The 17,712-nt window shown below is 43.3% G+C and overlaps 2 protein-coding genes across 2 annotated transcripts; one reads left to right on the forward strand and one right to left on the reverse strand.

The window, feature by feature from the left end:
* Window positions 1-4,318: 4,318 nt before the first annotated feature.
* Window positions 4,319-12,590, forward strand: LOC120741232 (cysteine/serine-rich nuclear protein 1-like). The gene is made up of 5 exons (XM_040043997.1): window positions 4,319-4,343; window positions 6,511-6,709; window positions 8,475-8,734; window positions 8,830-9,126; window positions 9,231-12,590. The coding sequence occupies exons 1-5, from the start codon at window positions 4,335-4,337 to the stop codon at window positions 10,221-10,223; spliced, it is 1,758 nt and encodes a 585-aa protein (XP_039899931.1). The 5' UTR covers window positions 4,319-4,334; the 3' UTR covers window positions 10,224-12,590.
* Window positions 12,591-14,416: 1,826 nt separating this feature from the next.
* Window positions 14,417-16,155, reverse strand: LOC120741233 (elastase-1-like). The gene is made up of 8 exons (XM_040043998.1): window positions 16,048-16,155; window positions 15,863-15,957; window positions 15,614-15,720; window positions 15,339-15,467; window positions 15,080-15,216; window positions 14,845-14,987; window positions 14,585-14,734; window positions 14,417-14,497 (listed from the first exon to the last, which is right to left on the reverse strand). Exons 1-8 carry the CDS (start codon window positions 16,079-16,081, stop codon window positions 14,480-14,482), a joined length of 813 nt encoding a protein of 270 aa, XP_039899932.1. The 5' UTR covers window positions 16,082-16,155; the 3' UTR covers window positions 14,417-14,479.
* Window positions 16,156-17,712: the final 1,557 nt, after the last annotated feature.

Below are 17,712 nucleotides of genomic sequence, written 5' to 3' on the forward strand. Positions count from 1 at the left end.
ACCAATTGAGTTTTCTTTCTCACGCAGGTAGTAAGGGCTCAAACAAAACACAGAAGGACGGGCAGGAAGCGGCGTGGGCAGCCTCCTTGTGTCACCGCCTGCGTCAGACTAGACGCCAGGAGGGAGTTTTCCACTGACGAAAAAGCCTGCGCTTCTCGGCAGTCTGCTACAGACAAGGGAAGCGCTTCAGCTGGTACGGACCCCGTGCGGCAGAGAGGCACAGACAATAGGAGAGAATAAAAAAAAAAAAGGGCTGTGTGTTACGCGGGGATACGTTTATTCGTGCCATTTGGATTACTTCCACCGTTAACAACCCCGTCGGCTGTTTTACCCCAGCGTGACTATTCGGTGACTGATGGTGATCGTATACTTGAACTGGTGGTGAGTACAAACAGATCGGGAGTTTCGCTGCTGGGTTATTGAACACCTTAATTTACGCGTTTCAACCCTCAGCGGAGGGAAGCAGGGGGGGAGCCAGATAGTTTGACTGTTTATTCTCGTGTGTCAGGGAGTCGTTTAAATGCCCTGTGCGGTTTGTGTTCTCTGTGCGCCTGTCTATGCGTGTCATCTCTGGTGGGGTTTTATTCGCTTGATTTCTTTTTGAATACTTTGCCTGACGCTTTATTGGAAATGGACGCGGCTGTGGTGGTCCCCGCTAGTTAAAGTTGAGTTTTAATGAATTGTTTTCTGGTGGCAGCACACGGGTGCTGGTATTCACGGTAACTGGAAAGAATTAAAGTCATTTAACTGATTTTCTTTTAAACGCGAGATTCCACGAGCCGCTTCATTCACTTGGTGATTGATTGATTTATTTGTTTTTAGATCGATCGCTGATTAATCAGCGTTTTACAAACTTCACGGCTCACGCTGGGAAAGCCGTGCTACCCACCGCTGTGGGTTTTCGGCTGCGGATTCATTTAGGTGATCTGAACTGTTGATGAGGTCGGCTTTGTGTATTCAGCCCGTGCGGAGTTGTTCTTGTTCACCTCGGCGGTGCTGGTGCGCCTCTTGTAACTAGAGCGACTCCTGAAGGCACTACATCTGAGCACACAGCTGACAGGGCTGCTGTCATTAGAATTAGCATTAATCATGAGGCATGATCGGGTCAGCTGGGGAGAGAGCCGGCTGGACTCGTACGACGTGCCTATTCGACCCGATATAATTATAGGTTTTTAATTTTGGGGGGGGATTTTAGCGATTTGCCATATGCAGGTAACCGTTCAGTCTTTGAGCCAGGTGTGGACAAGGAATGCGGAGCTCCTTCATTGTTTGATCAGTTTTTCCATCACGGCATGTGGATCTTTCTCTTTTTTCCTGTTTTCTTTTTAAATGCGTAAATGACTGAAGTTTCTAATTAATTTAAGTACTCTAAAGAGAAAATAATGTCAATGTGATTTATTTTATTTTATTCTCATCCAAAGGTCTTGATTTATTAATGTTATTATTTTTTTCCAGGTATAACACTGCCCTCTGGGGCTTTTATTTATTTATTTAATCTCTGGACAGTGTCTGTTTTCGATAAAGCGCCTGAGTCGATTTAATCGTCTCTAGCGCGACCTCACCCGGATCATTTTTGGAATCATGTTTTTTGGAATTAGGCTACAGAGAGCTGAATGATCCTTTGTTTACTGAGAAGGAATACAGCACTCGGTGCTGTGCATTTAATGTCCAAGGAGGTTTCAGATGTGTTAAATAAGTCATTGTCTCTGCTTATTTAACATCATTTTCCATTTATAGCACACATTTTGCACCCACGTCCCTCTTTAAAATAACAATTGACCTGTTTGCTGCCTCCTTATTAAAACTGCCAATGGACTCCCAAATCCTCTCAAATGATTTGAAGGAATTCGCAGCACAGCGAATAACATCCCCACCTCCTTAACTGCCTCATCTCCATCGTGTGATCCTGCATTCAGTTTGCCTTGTGGTGCCTGCAGCTGTCAGACACAGCACAGATAATCTGGATGGCCACTTCCTGTGCACTGCAGTGCATGTTTCACAACCTCAGGAAGCTCATGCACACTTTTAGTATCTGTCTCCCCAGCTGGGAGAGGCAGCAGCCGCATGCTGGGTTCAGACAAGGTTCTCTGTGCCTGCTTCATTTTGGTCACGCAGGATGGCCCCACGCTTTTGTGCCTGGAGACGAGGGTGGAGTGGGGGTGGGTGTGTGTGTGTGTGTGGAGGGGGTAACACGGAGCCTGCTGACAGCCTCCAACACAGCAGCCGAGAGCTCCCATCTGCTTTGTCCTCTCTCAGCATTCCATACAGCAAGTGTCCCAGACTGGAGCATGACCCCTGAACCCGAAGCCACTCCCCCTCCCTCCACCCAAACACACACCCAAAAGCTGTGGTGTTTTCTGCTTGTGGACTGCTATTCTAAAGAGGTTTTCTCAAAGTTTGCTGCTGTGCACTTGGCACAGTTTCTGTTATTTGCAAGTGTGTTGCAGAAAAATCAAAGCTGCATGTCATTTTGTCTGCACAGTGAATGCCATTTGAGGAAAAGAGTGGAAAAAAACAGTTTTAGCCTTCCCTTTAAAGCAGGAGTAAAGCAACCCAAAACAGTGGGTAAATAGTCCTCTGCAGGCATCACCTGGACATTCAGGTTTGCTCTGCATAACAGATTAATGGCAGCCTGGAGCGTGTGAAGTCCACGTGCAAGCTAATACCCTGTCAGGTGTGGCTAGGAAAGGTGGCTGGCTCAAGTGTCTAGTGGGAGTAGGACTTTCCAGTGGTTAGCAGTAGAAAACGCATCTGGGTTAGATAGAGCCTGTGTTCTTCTTCCACTATTACTGCAGGAGCAGTGCTGCCAGAATGGAATTCCTGTGGCTTGGAGACATGACATTATTTATTTGTTTTGTACAGTCCTCCCTCCTTCTTCCCACTACCTCTCCTTTTTGGAATCGCGCTGTGCACGGGTCAAGGCAGAGGAACAGAATGTTTCTGTGGCACAGTCACAGCAAGCTTTGCGGCTTCGGTGAGAACAACAGGCTTATAGAGGAGAAAGCGGGAGCGCTCCCTGCATTGTTCCAGCAGGTGGAGCGCTTCTGACTAACAGCTGACTTCATAAGAAATGAGCCAGTGTTTCCCCCAGCTGTGCAGGAGCTGGAATCCAGCCCATCGTCACCTTGACGGCTTTGATCAATTATCTCCCGTCCTCTCGGTGTCAGAACTGGAAGTGAGAGGTGCAGTACCTTGAAAGCCTGCAGGGGCTGTCCTGCCCAGCCACGGTTCTACACACACGGGAAGGCTCCCAAGCTTATCATTATCACATTTTATGAGCACTCAGTCAGTCATTCAGACACTGCACAAGGCTGTCAGTGTGCCATGTAAATGCTCCCGGCTGGCTAAGATTAGTGCAACTTGTCGCTCCCACCCACACGGTTATCAGCTGCAAAAGGGCTGGACAGGCGGTGCGAGGGGGCAAAGTCAACTGTGACTTGTCCTGATGGCTGAGGGGCAGACGGGAGCAGTTCAAACAGGGTGAAAGTTGATATCTGTGCAAAACCAAAGATGTGTATAAGAAAGCTTTTATGATTTGGTTCTTTTTTTTGTGATTCTGATTAAACTAAAGCTTTCCGATAAGTTAGTTTGATAAGATTTACTGTGGCATTTTGCCTTTTAAAAGTAATTCAAACTCTTTTACATCCTTCTCAAATAATTGAATACTCCTTTATAAAAGGGTTTGAGGGGCTGTCTGCAGATTTAAAATAAAAATGAATTGAAATTCTAAAGTCGTACAAACAGCCCCGTAGCTGGATGTATCAAGATAATCTTATTCAACTGACATAGTTATGCATCTGACTTGAGCTGTGTAGTGCTTCTGGTGACAAATCTCCTCGCCAGAGATTTATCTTTCCAAGTCTGTGACAACTGGCTGGGGAGCACCTCGGTGGATGCGTCCTTTATCTGCCTGCCTGTGTGCGGTTGATGGAATGACAGTGATGCATAATTTAGCGCACGCTGAAAACATGCTGCGCTCCCTCTCTGGCTCGGCTGTCCGATCACATCCATTCTCCATTTAGAGCAGACATCCACAGGCACCGCTTTCTTGACGAGCCAGCGCCGAATTCCTCTCTTTTTATCTTTGTCCCACCCTTTTGCAAATGAGTCACTACGCAATGTCTTTTCTTTTTTCTTTTTTTTTTTCTTTCTTCTTTTTTTTTTTTTTTCCACCCAGGTCCCTTGTTCCATCCGCTGTCTGTGCTCTCTTGGCCTTGTTCAGTGGGTGCAGCGGCTGAGCAGGCTGAGAAGCTCCAGATTGACTACAAGCCGTCCCCTTGCCAGGATTAACCTCTCGCCATTGTTTCTGCCCGTTGAACAGGATTAACAAATCAATGTGTCAGGTAGACTGCAGTCAAGAGACAATGACCCAGTTCTGACACCACTGCCCCCCCACCACCACCTCTCTTTCTCTCTCTCTCCCTCTCCATCCCCCCCCCCCTTCTGCCTCACTGCAGCTTTTAATTAAAAAGACTTTGCTTAGCTGGCGCTATGCACTCCCTGGAGGATGCTTCACAGCTTTGTTTTTTTTGTGGGGTTTTTTTTTTTTTTTTTCTGGGAACTGGAGCTGGGAATGGTGGCAGAATTGTAAGGTGAACCCTCGCGTGCTCTGCGTGCACAGAGACGTGAGGGTTGTGGTGTTTTTCAGAACACACATGTTGTCTGATAAGTGAACACACAAAGCAACAGATGCGGCACCCAGGTGTTTCTAAATGGTTTCAAGACAAATCCCATCATCATGTCATAATATTAGTTATACGTGTACAAGGCATTTTGAGATTATTTTTTTGCACGAGTAAGCTGAAGGATAGGATGGGGGGGATTCAGTGCCCCCCCCCCCCTTTTTTTCCCCCTCCACTCTTATTGTCTGTGTAATGTGAAGGCTACAGTGTGGAAGGGAGCTTTTTTGTTTGTTGCAGCGACAGTGTGAGTTGGCTTGACCTATTGCAAGGTGATTCATTCATCATGCGTGCACTGGGGACAACAATATCTGACCGCAGCAATAACCATAACCCCCTCCCTGTACATCTGCAAAGATGCACCCACTGCCTATACGAAGGTGTCAGCCTCTTGCCCTTGACTTTGCCTTTGTCCTTGTCATAAGGATTTTTTTTTTCATAACTGCTCTCTGTTGCATGCAGAAAATGGCTCTTTTCCTTGTACACCAGCTTCCAGATCTTCTTTTTCTTCTGTTCTTTGAGTAATGACATCCCGATGAGACAAGCACGACATGCAGATCGCACATGGATTCAAAGTTCCTATAAAGTCACTGGAGCATTTCTGACAAATTGGCTGTGTGCTAAAGAGCAATGGTCACATTTTAAGCTGTTGGAAGGATGGTTGGGTGTTTTACGTGTGTGCAGTACTGTGTTTAGTAAGAGTATGTTTTAAAAAATGACGAAAATCAAAGTGGTTCAGCTGCAATGTTGAAAGATTTGTAAGCAGTTTGACGGTGAAACGAGGTAAAGCCTCCTTTTCCTATTCCACATCATCATCTGAGGGAGTGTCTGTGCTGGAGCACGGCCCGGTTGTGTCCTACCTCTCCCTTCACTTCCTTCCTCCCTCCCTCCACCCTCTCCCTCCCTCCCTGGTTAAGATAGCAGGGGCTCGTCCTCGCACTGATGATAAACTGTGCCGTCTAGCAGCAAGCATCGCCTGCTAATCTTCCCAACTTCTCAAAAGTTGGGAAGATTAGATTGTTTGGTGTTTGCTAAGGTCACGAGACACATTTGTATCCCTTAACCATAAAACACAAAAGCAGCAACCTTGCTTTTCATCAAATCTGCTCATTTGTCATGTCAGCGGTTGCTCTTTTTGAAATTTTGCCTGGAAAAAGACGGGGATTTAGTCGAGCTTTGAAAGTGTTGCTGCCCGACAAAAATAAACATTAAACACATCGACAAATCTTATACTTGGAAAGGTGATATTAGGCAATATTTTTAAAGATTAGAGGGCAGACCGCACTCCCTCCCACTGAAAGCATTATTTTTTTTACTTTTCTCTCTTTTACTCAGCTCTGGATATGTGGACAACAAAACATTCTGCCTATGCGTAGCTGCGCATGTATTCAATGACTTCTATGTGGACACGTTACTTATGACTAGTGGCAAATTGCCCTTGCTTTCCTTCGGACTGCATATTTGATTGCAAGGGCTGCTTAAAGTGACTGATTAGAAAATAAAATGTCAGGTCACCTCTGTTTGGTCGTCTCTCTTAATTTATGCGTTTGCTGAGCCGATGAGATTTAGAAGAGGGTGAAGGGTTCGCTAATTGTTGACTTAGGCAAATAGAACTGATTGATTGCTTCCTGTGCCATTGTTCTCAGCTGAGAGTAGCAGGAGACTGGTATGCATACATGACTCACTTGTACCATTGATTTTGTTTAAATAAAAGCCTGACAATGTACAGTTGATAATTTATTGGGTTAATAAAATAAAGATCCGGTGATGATTTGTTAAAATAACTCTTAGTAATTTGCTAATTCGTCTCCCTCTCTCCTCCTTGCTGCAGATCTTTTGCGCTAACGCCATGAGTGGGCTTCTCAAGAGGAAGTTTGAGGAGGTGGATGAGGACCCATGCTACTCCTCACCGTCGCCCTCTTCCCTTTCCTCTGCCTGCTCAGGCTGGGACTCGGAGGCGGAGAGCTGCTTCTCGGACACCCTGGATTCCACCCCCAGCAACCCCAGTTCCCCGGCAACAAATTTCAACAGTGAGTATCTCTCTCCAGCGATTATAAATCGCAGAAAGAGCTGATGGCACATGTTTTTATAATGCATTCTCTTGCCTTTAACATCCGCTGAGACTCTGATAACAAACTTAGATAAATGGGGGAGAGGTTAAGGAATTTAGGCAGCTGGCAGGCCATGAAACACTTCACTGAAATGATTTCAGACTTCTGCAATGAATACCTCTTTTGATTTCATGCCCTAAAGCTGCAAAATGGCTAATCACATTATGCACTGGCTGCTCACCTTGGCTGTGTCGCCACCTTCTTCTCAAAGCCCCGCATGCAGGCACAGCCTCACCTTTTCTTGCATGATGTGGGTCGCGCGGCCTTGGGCCGTTTTGTGTCTCGACCTGGGTGCGTCTGCTGAGCTTTAGGGGACCGACCGGCTTGGAAAGGGATTGCGGTGTACGGGAGAAGGGCAAACAGTTGTGAGGTTTCCAGGATGGTGGGGCAGGCAGCCAGGAAGAGAAGCATGGCAGGTTGCCAAGGCTGGGAACACACAGAGCCTTGTCTGAAGCCCGGGCGTGCACCCAGCACAGGTGCTGAAAGTGAGTGGGTGAAGGGATACAAAAAAAAAAAAAAAAAGGGGGGGGGGGGGGGGTGTAGGACAATCAAGAAAAAAAGGCGTGCAGACACATCTGAAGGAGCAGATTGGCTGGATCATTATAATCCAGTGTTTACACAGAAATTGTGAAGTGACTGCTAGACACAGCAGAGAAGATGATGGATGTGAAGCTGTACCCTGGTAGTTTACTTTTATGTATATTACCCCAAGCAGCAGATCAGACCACATAGTAGAACTATTGTGTGCCGCTTACCTCTATTAAGGTAAAAGGTTACTTTTCCAAGCTTCAGGTATCACACCAGCTTTCCGTGTCTTTTAAGGCCAGTTCAGGGTGAACTAGAAGTCTACAAGGATTTCCCCACCAAATAATAATTGTAATGTCCGACACATGTGGCTTGTAGATTCGAAAAGTTCTGGTGACTCAGGCAGAGGGAAAACGTTGCTTGTCTCTAAAAGAGTCTCTAAAGTTTTGTTGAATATTCCTGGGTGGAGGAAGTGGAATATATAATAAAACTTGAATAATTGGGCTTTTTTCCCACATATGGTTCTACTTTGGCTCCCATATGGTTTTATTGTATTTGTCTGGGTATAGAAAGATCGTGAGCACTTTTTAACAGCGAGAGAACCTTTGACCCGTTTCAGTTACTGGGCCATTTGTGGGGATTGTCAGCTAGCAGCGAGACCCGGGTGGGCAGGTTTTATTCTTGCCCTTAGGGCTACACTTCCACCCTTCACCCCCATCTGGAAGCCTCAAGCATTTACTCACCACTTTTGTGATCCTGGCGGCTCTGTTTCCTCCACTTTCCTGGCCAACAAAGGGAAATTCCTGGGTTGGGTGTTTTGTTTTGTTTTTTTGTTTTTGTCGTCGCACAGTAGGGCAAGTTACAAAGCTAAATGGATTCTTGGGTTAGTGTAGGTTTCACTTTACAGGATGTAAGCGTGTTAGAGTCCTGTTAGCAGTGTCTTTTAATTGGGTACATGATAAGGTGGGAGCAATGAATCAGAGGGGTGTCCTTTTACAGTCTGTTCAGCAGCATTTATACACCTCTCAAGTACAAGTGCTGGGGAATTATGCCATCTAGTGGCACGAAAGTAAGAATCCCCCCCTCTTTAGAGCCTCCTCTCTTACTTGTGCATCATGTATTCTAATCCTGCCTCTTTTTTTTTTTTCCCCATCCATAGCAACGTCCATCCTTAAGAAATCCAAACGAGCGCGGCGGGGCAATGTGACGTTTGACCAGGTGACGGTGTTCTTCTTCCCTCGGTGCCAGGGCTTCACCAGCGTTCCCAGCCGAGGAGGATGCACTCTGGGCATGATGCAACGCCACAGTGCACTCCGCACATATTCGCTCGCAGAGTTTGCCGTGGAGCAGCGGCTCCTGCGTCGGGAAAAACTCCTCAACAGACTCAGGGAAGAGAAACTGGAAGCTCTCAAACTGAAGGTGTGCACCATAAAAGAAATGCAGTGGTTAAGGGATCTATGAAACTGTGCCTGTTCAACATGACAAATAAACTTTGTTCCTTTTGTTGTGTTCAGCTGACAAAAAATGGAACCCAGGAGAGCGAGGAAGCCGAAAAACTTACAGTGGATGACATCCCAGAGCAGGATATTGACATCAGTGGAGCCAACGTCGACGAGGGCTCTTTTCTCCAGCCTTACACGTCCAAGCGCCGCTATGCGCTGCTCAAAGCGGCTGGTGTGAAGAAGATCGACAAGGAGGAAAAGAGGCAGCTGCACGAGCTGAGGCTCTCCAGGGAGAACTGTGGTTGCGACTGTCAGGGGTTCTGCGAACCTGAGACTTGCAGCTGCAGCCTGGCTGGCATCAAATGTCAGGTAAGAGCCCCAACAATTCCATGCTATCAAGAGCACCCGGGCAAGACACAGCAACTTAGGAGTTTCTCTTGCATGATTTAAGAACTTTTCTTTACTTCTTGCAGATGGACCACTCCTCTTTTCCATGCGGATGTACCAAGGATGGATGCGGAAACACGGAGGGCCGCATTGAGTTCAACTCCACCAGGGTACAGACGCATTACATCCACACTATAATGAAGCTGGAGCTGGAGAAGAGGCTGGAGGAGCAGTCCAGCACAGAAGAGGATGAGGAGAACACAACCGGTGCCACCCCCTTACCAGCAGTGCCCTCTTTCCCCTTCAGCTCAGAGATGACAGCAGCTGGGGAGAACAGCTGCAGCAGCGATATGACAGACTTGTCGGACTCTCAGAGTGAGGATTCGGAGGCAGGCGAAGGTCCGTGTGAGCCCAGCGCCCAGTTGGATGTTGATGAGAAAGGCCTGAGCCGCATACTGTGTTTCAGTGACACAGAAAACTGTTCGAGAAGTAGCAAGGACAGCGGCGATAAGAGCGGCAAAGACACTTGTTGCCCAGAGCAGCAGCAAGATCAACAGCAGCCATCTACGGAGGCGTTCAGTAGCTTTAGTATGGTGGACTTTGCAGATGAGAATGACAATATAGACGCTGCACTGCTGGACTCTTCGGACGATCAAACAGACAATCGAGCAACAGCCATTTCAGAACTTTTGGATGAGAATGCCAACCAGGGAAACGCTCTCTTCCATAGCTGTAGTGTTCCACATACGCCCTCTCCCACAGTCGATCGCTCAGCTAGCTACGACATGGAGCTGAGCCTCTCGTCTGAGTCAGACCTGGAGTTTTTCGATGGCTTCCCCTGTTTGGGGCCCACCTCCCTCTACAACTCCCTCAAGGAGTACGAGCACATGGACAACTTTTTTCAGTTTCAGTTGCCTAGTTATCCCAGTTTCCCTGCAGCCAGTGACCCAGGGACCTGCCTCCTGGAGTCGCTGATTGGCCTTTCAGAGTCCGTCCCAGAACCCCCCGCCACTTTTACAGACAATCAGCTGTTGGAGGAAGCCATGAAATTGTCTGTGATGGAGTCTGTGAAAGTTTGACCCACGCAAAGTGAAAAATTTGTGGACAGTGCAAGAAAAACGCAGGTTTGAAAATGCACATAAGATGTCAAAGTGTTGGAGGAAGCTGTGATTGCGTTTGATTTTTTTTTTTTTTTTTTTTTTTCCCTCTCGCCTAATAATAAACGTTCAAAATTCCAGACTTGCCTTCAAAATTGTCAGCAAAGCAGTTTGGAATGATTGCTGTGTGAGACGGCAGCTAGTGTTGAAAGAGATACTAAACATATATCAATTTGATCAGGCATATTAAAAATAATAATAATAAAAAAAGATGTGGTGGCTCTCAATTCCTAAGAAAGCTTGTTTAACCAAACCAAGATCACCAACCATACGCTAAATGGGAATGAACCCTCTGGGGCCAGGTTGGGAATCTCAACACAGCTGAATGTGCACCTCAGGGATTTTTTTTCTAGCTTTCTAGCTTTTGGAGGCAATGTACCTTTGCTGTGATGGCCTTCATATGAAAACCAGAGTCAAATGGTAACCTGTTCACGCCCTAGATTTTGGGCTAACACCCGGACGACTTGAGTAGAAGGGGTCCTCCTCGTGTTAAATCCTAAAGCTAGTGGACTCTTTCTCCTCAAGATCTCTCCCAAGGGTCTTTTATGGTACAAATAAAATCCCTCTAAAATCTCCTTGATCAGCACTTTATCTGTGAAAAAAAATAGTTATGTATGAATAGGCATTGTTTTGGTCGAACGGGATCGATTCAACAGTTAAACGCTAACATGACGGAGTTTCATATTTATGAGCAGGGTAACTAGATATAATGCTCATGCCATTTAAAAGCTGTAGCTGTATTGTCTTTTTACTTTTGTTTTAAATTATTTCCTTTTATGAATTCCTTTTATTTATTTCTGATGAAGCCTACTTTCACTCAAGCAGCACTGTGGTTTGATATTTCACCTGAAAGTGCAATCTTCCTTCCTGTTTTTTTTTTTGTTTGTTTTTTTTTTCCTTGTCCATATCACATTTAGGCATTGTTATGGGAAATGGGATCACAAGTCCATCAGCAAGTATTTAATATCTATTCTCTTTTACAGTTTAACTATTTTCTTTTTTTTTTTTGGATAACTTATTATGTCATTATTTCACTAGTTATTTAATTTAAGACGCCTGGCAATAAAATGGGGTGTTGTAAAGTTTACTGGATGTGCCTGCTTATCGGGGGGAGCCATGCATGCTAATAGAGTGTGCACAGCGCTTCCATTTAAGCTTTGGGACTGAAAACTGTGGAATCTCCCTAATCACTGAAACTAAATTATGGTTCTGTTGTATTGCTGCCTATAATGTAAACATAGAAAATTACACTAATATTTTCTAACTAATTTATGTAGAATGACAAAAGAATTCTAATCACTGACAAATTGAATATTTTATTAAGCAAAAACGAGTAATTTTCAATCTGGGTCGACCTTTGTAATATATGAATTATAGAGAAATGTATACTTATGAAGGTTATTGCTCTCCAGCATTCTGAAGTATTTTTCATAGGCAGCCTTATGGTTCGATATCTTAGAGACATGCCACTAAAACTAAGTAAATTGCAAAGATCAATTTGATTGTACTCTGAATTTCTTTGGAAGTCTGTGACTTGGCTTACGATATGTTATGACTTACACATGTAAAGGGTTTTTGTGCATAAAAACTGCATATATTATACAATTTTTATCGCACGCGCAAACCCTGAAAATTGAAGAGTTGCCTCATTAATTATTGAACGAGACCTTTCAAAGGTGATTGTGCTGTCACCTGTGTGAAGAGCCGAGGGACACTAGAGAGTCGATGTACATATCTCACCCTTTCTACAGCTGTTTCAACAGCCTTTCTGGACCCTTTAGAAATTATGCATGCAGGTCCTGTTTGTTAAAACTTGTTCTGATTAATTGTATACTTTGAAAAAGTGCCGAGTGCACATTTTGGAACTGTATTATTCGCTTTTTTGCCTTTTTTGATTACTTTGAAGTCCATCCAATATATGTTCTTATGCCATGAAGAGGGCACTCATTATTTTTTTTTTTTTTTTTTTTTGCAAGCAGGCATTTGATTCTCTTGTATAAAACATCAAATCTCATGAAGAAATGGCAACAGTGAGTGTTCAATGTAATGTATTACAGTACAATTTATATTGTTTTCAAAGAAATTGTCTTACTTTTTTTTTGCCTTTTGTGTTGTACATATTTCTGCTTGAATGGTCCTGCAGAGCAAACAAAGCTGCTTTAATTTTTTTTTTTTTTTTTACATACTCACACATTAACCTGCTGTTCAGAAACAGTGTCTTTCATCTACGCCATTTTGACAGCCTGTCCCTCCAAATAATAATAATAAAAAAAAAAAATGTTTTCTAAATCTTTGACTGTTTTTTGTGTTTGTAAAATGCTGAAAAGTAAACTTTTTGCATTGTGGGGGGGAAAAGCATGGACAAAAACTCCTAGGGGTATTATTTCTAGCTTTCTTTGGTGGGAGGGGGTATACTTGATATATTAATAATATATTTTAGCTAATAAGCCAAAAATGTGTTATAATTGGTTTAACCCTTTCTAGACCAGCAAATAATTGCAAGAAGTGTAGCGGTTTGCACATCTGTTTGCCAAGCAAAGGGTTTCTGGTTCAATTCCAGCCAGAGACACAAACCCTTCCTGGGGTCAGGGTTTGCATTAAACATGTGAAGCTAAAAGTAGCAAAAGTAAAATAAGCACACTAATGTACTTTCAAATTATGTGTAGCTCAGGTAATCAACAGTACACTGCTACTTTACACCAGTGGTGGTGAAACCTCTAGCAAAGGAAAAAAACTAATTATGCTCTCCATACTGCAGTTTTTACCACTCATTACAATAAAAAACACAGGATCCAAGTTAATCTAGTTGTTCATTAGAAAAGAACAACGATTACATTACAATTGGCAATTTGTTGCTAGATCTGTCAAACAGGACGTATTTAGTGTTTTACACAAACGTGTAAACCCTGGGACGACCGTAACGTTTAGTAAAATGCTTCTGCGCGAAAGTTCAGGGGACAGACATCATCTTTACTTTTAAGATTAGACTTAAAGCTAAATCTGAAAGGACTGTGATCCTGAACTATCCCTTGGTTATGCTGAAGCAAACTCAAACTGCTGGGGGACTTCCCACAGGTGCTTATATGCCACAGCTGCATGCCTTTACATTGTGTCATCTCTCTCCCATAGTTTGTGTTTTTTCCTGTCTTCCTCTTTCCCAATACAGCTGCTCTTCCCTGAGCCTGGTTGTGCTGGAGATTTTTGTCCTCTTAAAAGGGAGTTTTTCCTTCCTGGCGTCATGTAGTGCTTGTTCATAGAGAATCATATGACTGTTGGGGTTTTCGGGTCTTTACGTTAGAGTAAAAAGAACCTTGAGGCCTTGTTATGTTGCCAAATGAATAAACTTGAACTGAATGAAAAATTCAGATGGATCTAATTGCTTATTAATTTTTTTTTATTAGTTTAGCTTCTAATTAAGACCATTTTCTTCTACTATATTAAAGAAAATTGACATTTCTCCTTAAATCTATTGAAACAACATTCCTGTTAGGTTCTAATGTAAACCACTGGAATGTATCTGTGGTTTTTGGTCTCCATGGTGTGGAGAAAAACACTTTATATGATGTCATGCAGAAGTCTCCTGACTACTACCACAAACATATGGCCAGAAATTCCAGACAAGAAGGAAATGTTGAGCCTATGACTACATATAGCATTTGGCCACAATTAAAAAGAGAGAAAAAAAAGGTTTTCTGCTTGTTGGGACAGGGTGTTCAGGTAGACCATGCAAGAATATTCCAGTTGTCCTTGTAATTCACTGCTACTTAAGCCTGTTTTTTTAAAAAGAGGTTCTCAGTTTGAAACATCCCTAGAAATTTTCCATCAACTAAAACTGCGGTTTGGGAGGTCAGGAGGTCACGACCGTAGCCGCTGTGTTGGTATTCAAACAAAAACTGTGGCACATGTATGGACTGGTCGCAAAAGGAGTACACCAACAACAAATGCATTCAGTAGAAAATGTGTTTCTGAAATTGTGGGAAAGTACCGGAATGCCATAAAAAGGATCTGATTCTGAGAGAAAAGCAGGACGTTGTTTGGTCAGAACATGAGGTGGTTTTGCCACCCTTTGGCAAATTCAAGAACTACAGGCAAATATCTGCAGCGCAAAACATGAATGAGATGCACATCAATTTTATTTTGCAGGTCGCATTTGAGAATTGTAAGGAATGCGATGCCATTTAAGCAAGACCCATAACCTGAAAAAATAAATAGATAAAATAATGAGTCACGCTTTATAAGATTATAGTCGCCAAACAAAAGCACAGAGGCATCAAGAGACTCACTGAAAACATCCAGTCTTCAAAGGAAGAGACTCTGGTGAAGACCGTGGGTTTGAACACTTGGTTGCACATACCAGATGGGCCGTAACTGACAACACCGTGAACTCTCCAGGCTCCATCAGTAAAGCAGTTCAGAGGACCTCCAGAGTCGCCCTGGGACAGATAACAATAAGAACATAGCGTGCAATGACTGTGAGAACGTCTTAACACAGTATTGTTGTTAACAATATGATAGTTGCAGCATGAGGCGAAACCTCTTCTACCTGGCAGCCTGCTATGATCCCATCCCCTCCGGCACACACCATGGTTTCTAGAGCAATGCTGCCCCACCACTCTGGCTGGGAGCAGACCGAGTGCTCCACCACATTGATGGGAGCCACCTGTAGGATGGCAGGGCTACCTCCATCTGATTCAGTGGAGAAAGAATGCAGGAACCTTTTTATTACATCCACATATAGGGTGTGTATATGTGTACATTTAGCACCCAGGTGTACTCACAGTCTACTAATCCCCAGCCGGTGATGTAACAGGTGAAGCCATGAGGCAGTGTCTGGTCCGGGTAGGGGAGATTAGCTATAGCCACGTAACCACTGTCATAGATGGGACCAGCGAGTCTCAAGAGAGCAATGTCATTTCTAAGAAAAAATAACCAAAGATAGAGTTGTATAATTTTAATAGCTGCTTGTTTGCTGAGATTAACATTTCATATTTAAATGAGGCTTAATTGAGAGAGGTGATCTGACATGCTGCCACTTACCCATAACGAAGATCACCATTCCAGCCAGGATGGACTGTAATTTTTTCCACATGGATGAACTGCTCACTGCCTTCTAACTTATACAGGTCATACTCACCCACCACTACACGGTACTGACTAGCATCTGGGCTGAGAAGGACATGGAAAAAACATAAGTACAGTGCTTACTTACACTCTTTTGTTCAGCCCAGGAGACACCAAGATCGACTTTAAAATATTACAAAATGCACAAAAGAAATGGTGTCATTAAGAATAATCATGGTCAGAGCCCAAACCTGAGGATGCAGTGAGCTGCAGTCATGATGTGGAAGCTATCAACAACAGATCCTCCGCACATGTGGTAGAATGAGCCATCATAGAATTGATCATACTGCACAGAAACCTGTGAAATATTATAGAAATATGAAAATATGGTGGAGATGGAGTTTTTTTTTCTAAATCTAGTATTTTAAAACTACAGTACAAAACCTATTTGCATCAAAAGATAGAAAAATAAAAAGATAATTAGTGTTCAGAGGATTTACCTGCCATTTCCATGTGTTTGGTTGAGCATTATTGCCGCCTATCACCCTCTCATTATCAACTTTGTAGTTGAGAGGTTCTTTGGCACAAATCAGCCCTTCAGCACACACATGGACAGATGTGGTAATATAGTTTTAACGTTCAGAAAATATAGGCACAGAAAATTATTTAAGTCAGGTGGGCTTACCAATACAGGACAGAAGAAGCACAAGCCACATCATGTTGGAGCACTGATGACAAGCTGCAGTTTGCTTTTATACCCATTTGAGATTGGGAAACCGGACAGATGTTAAGTTACCAGCCAGTATCAATAGTCCATGTGGATCAATTCACATTAAATGTACTGCTATGAAAAGCTGAAAGTTTGAGAAGTGTGAGACTTCGTGTGGCAATCCACCACTGTGTGAAACTCTTACAAATACAGACTTATGTACATTTGCATTTCATTCAACTCAGAAAACTTTAAGGACAAGAGAACTTTATTAATTAATTTATTTATTTATTTATTTTATCATGGTGGGAAAAGAACAGGTGCTGTCTAGTGATGGCAACCAAACCATCTGTGAAAGGTGTGCATTCAAGACAAATATTATAGCAGATAAAAGTCTGAAATGATCGACAGCCAAGGTAAAGAAGAAAATGTTCCGCTGCCTTCTGTCTGTACACTGTACACTCAACACAAAAACAGACAAAAGCAGAATATTCAATGAAAAGTTTAATCATAATTCAATAAAAATACACAAGTGTATTAATTATAATAAAAAATGTACAGTATAACTACCATATACAAAAGTGTATACATGAGTTCTTTTTCTTCTGCTTATCTAACTCTCGGTCATAGGGGAATTAGAGCCTATCCCACTTGTTATGGAGCAAAAGGCAGAGTACACCCTAAATAATAATAATGGATTGGATTTATATAGCGCTTTTCAAGGCACCCAAAGCGCTTTATAATGCCACTATTCATTCACTCTCACATTCACACACTGGTGGAGGCAGCTACAGTTGTAGCCACAGCTGCCCTGGGGCAGACTGACAGAAGCGAGGCTGCCATATCGCGCCATCGGCCCCTCTGGCCAACACCAGTAGGCATGTAGGGTAAAGTGTCTTGCCCAAGGACACAACGACCAGGACAGAGAGCCCAGGGCTCGAACCAGCGACCTTCCGGTTACAGATGCGATTCCCAACCCCCCTGAGCCACGGTCTATCACAGAGATACAGACGTCCATTAACAGTCACATTCACATCTATGGATCTAACACATTCACACATGTATTTGGACTATGAAGCCAGAGTGCCCACAAGCATGCAACCTCACATGACCTTCTTGCTGTGAGACAACAATGTTGACCATCACGATGTTGCCGTTTTTATTTAAAGATAGAATAAATATATAAATGGCTTCTCCATCTTCAAAGGAAAGATGCCATACAAAGTTAATTGCATCGTTCATGAGGTTCACTGTAAAAATGTTTTTTTCTTTGTTTTAGACTTAAATAAAATACTCTCTCTCTCTCTCTCTCTCTCTCTCTCTCTCTCTCTCTCTATATATATATATATATATATATATATATATATATATATTTATATATATGTGTGTGTGTGTGTGTGTATTGAAGCTCCCAGGACCCGAACTTGAAGGACAGACCGCCCGCAGGGGCGAGAGGAATATGAATAAGAATAGTATTTCGTTTTCATAAATGTTGTCATCTTTAATTACTTTTCCCACAGACATGCGCAGTAAGGCAACAAACTGTCAAATCTATGTAATATTTATTTATTTATATATTCGGTAATTTATTGTTTTGTTTTTTTATTGCCTAAAATATCTAAATACTTAACAGGAAGTGGC

The sequence above is a fragment of the Simochromis diagramma genome, unplaced genomic scaffold (genome assembly GCF_900408965.1).
Source record: "Simochromis diagramma unplaced genomic scaffold, fSimDia1.1 OVJJ01000602.1, whole genome shotgun sequence".
Lineage (NCBI taxonomy): Eukaryota > Metazoa > Chordata > Actinopteri > Cichliformes > Cichlidae > Simochromis > Simochromis diagramma.

Bases quoted from the DNA above. Each gene is read 5' to 3' on its own strand.
- LOC120741232 (XM_040043997.1), top strand. The intron at 6,710-8,474 runs GTGAGTATCTCT...CCCCATCCATAG, and splicing joins CCCGGCAACAAATTTCAACA to CAACGTCCATCCTTAAGAAA. The intron at 8,735-8,829 runs GTGTGCACCATA...TGTTGTGTTCAG, and splicing joins TGGAAGCTCTCAAACTGAAG to CTGACAAAAAATGGAACCCA.
- LOC120741233 (XM_040043998.1), bottom strand. From the start codon at position 16,081: ATGATGTGGCTTGTGCTTCTTCTGTCCTGTATTG. The intron at 15,217-15,338 runs GTAAGTGGCAGC...ATTTTTTCTTAG, and splicing joins AATGGTGATCTTCGTTATGG to AAATGACATTGCTCTCTTGA. The intron at 14,735-14,844 runs GTAGAAGAGGTT...TATCTGTCCCAG, and splicing joins GGATCATAGCAGGCTGCCAG to GGCGACTCTGGAGGTCCTCT.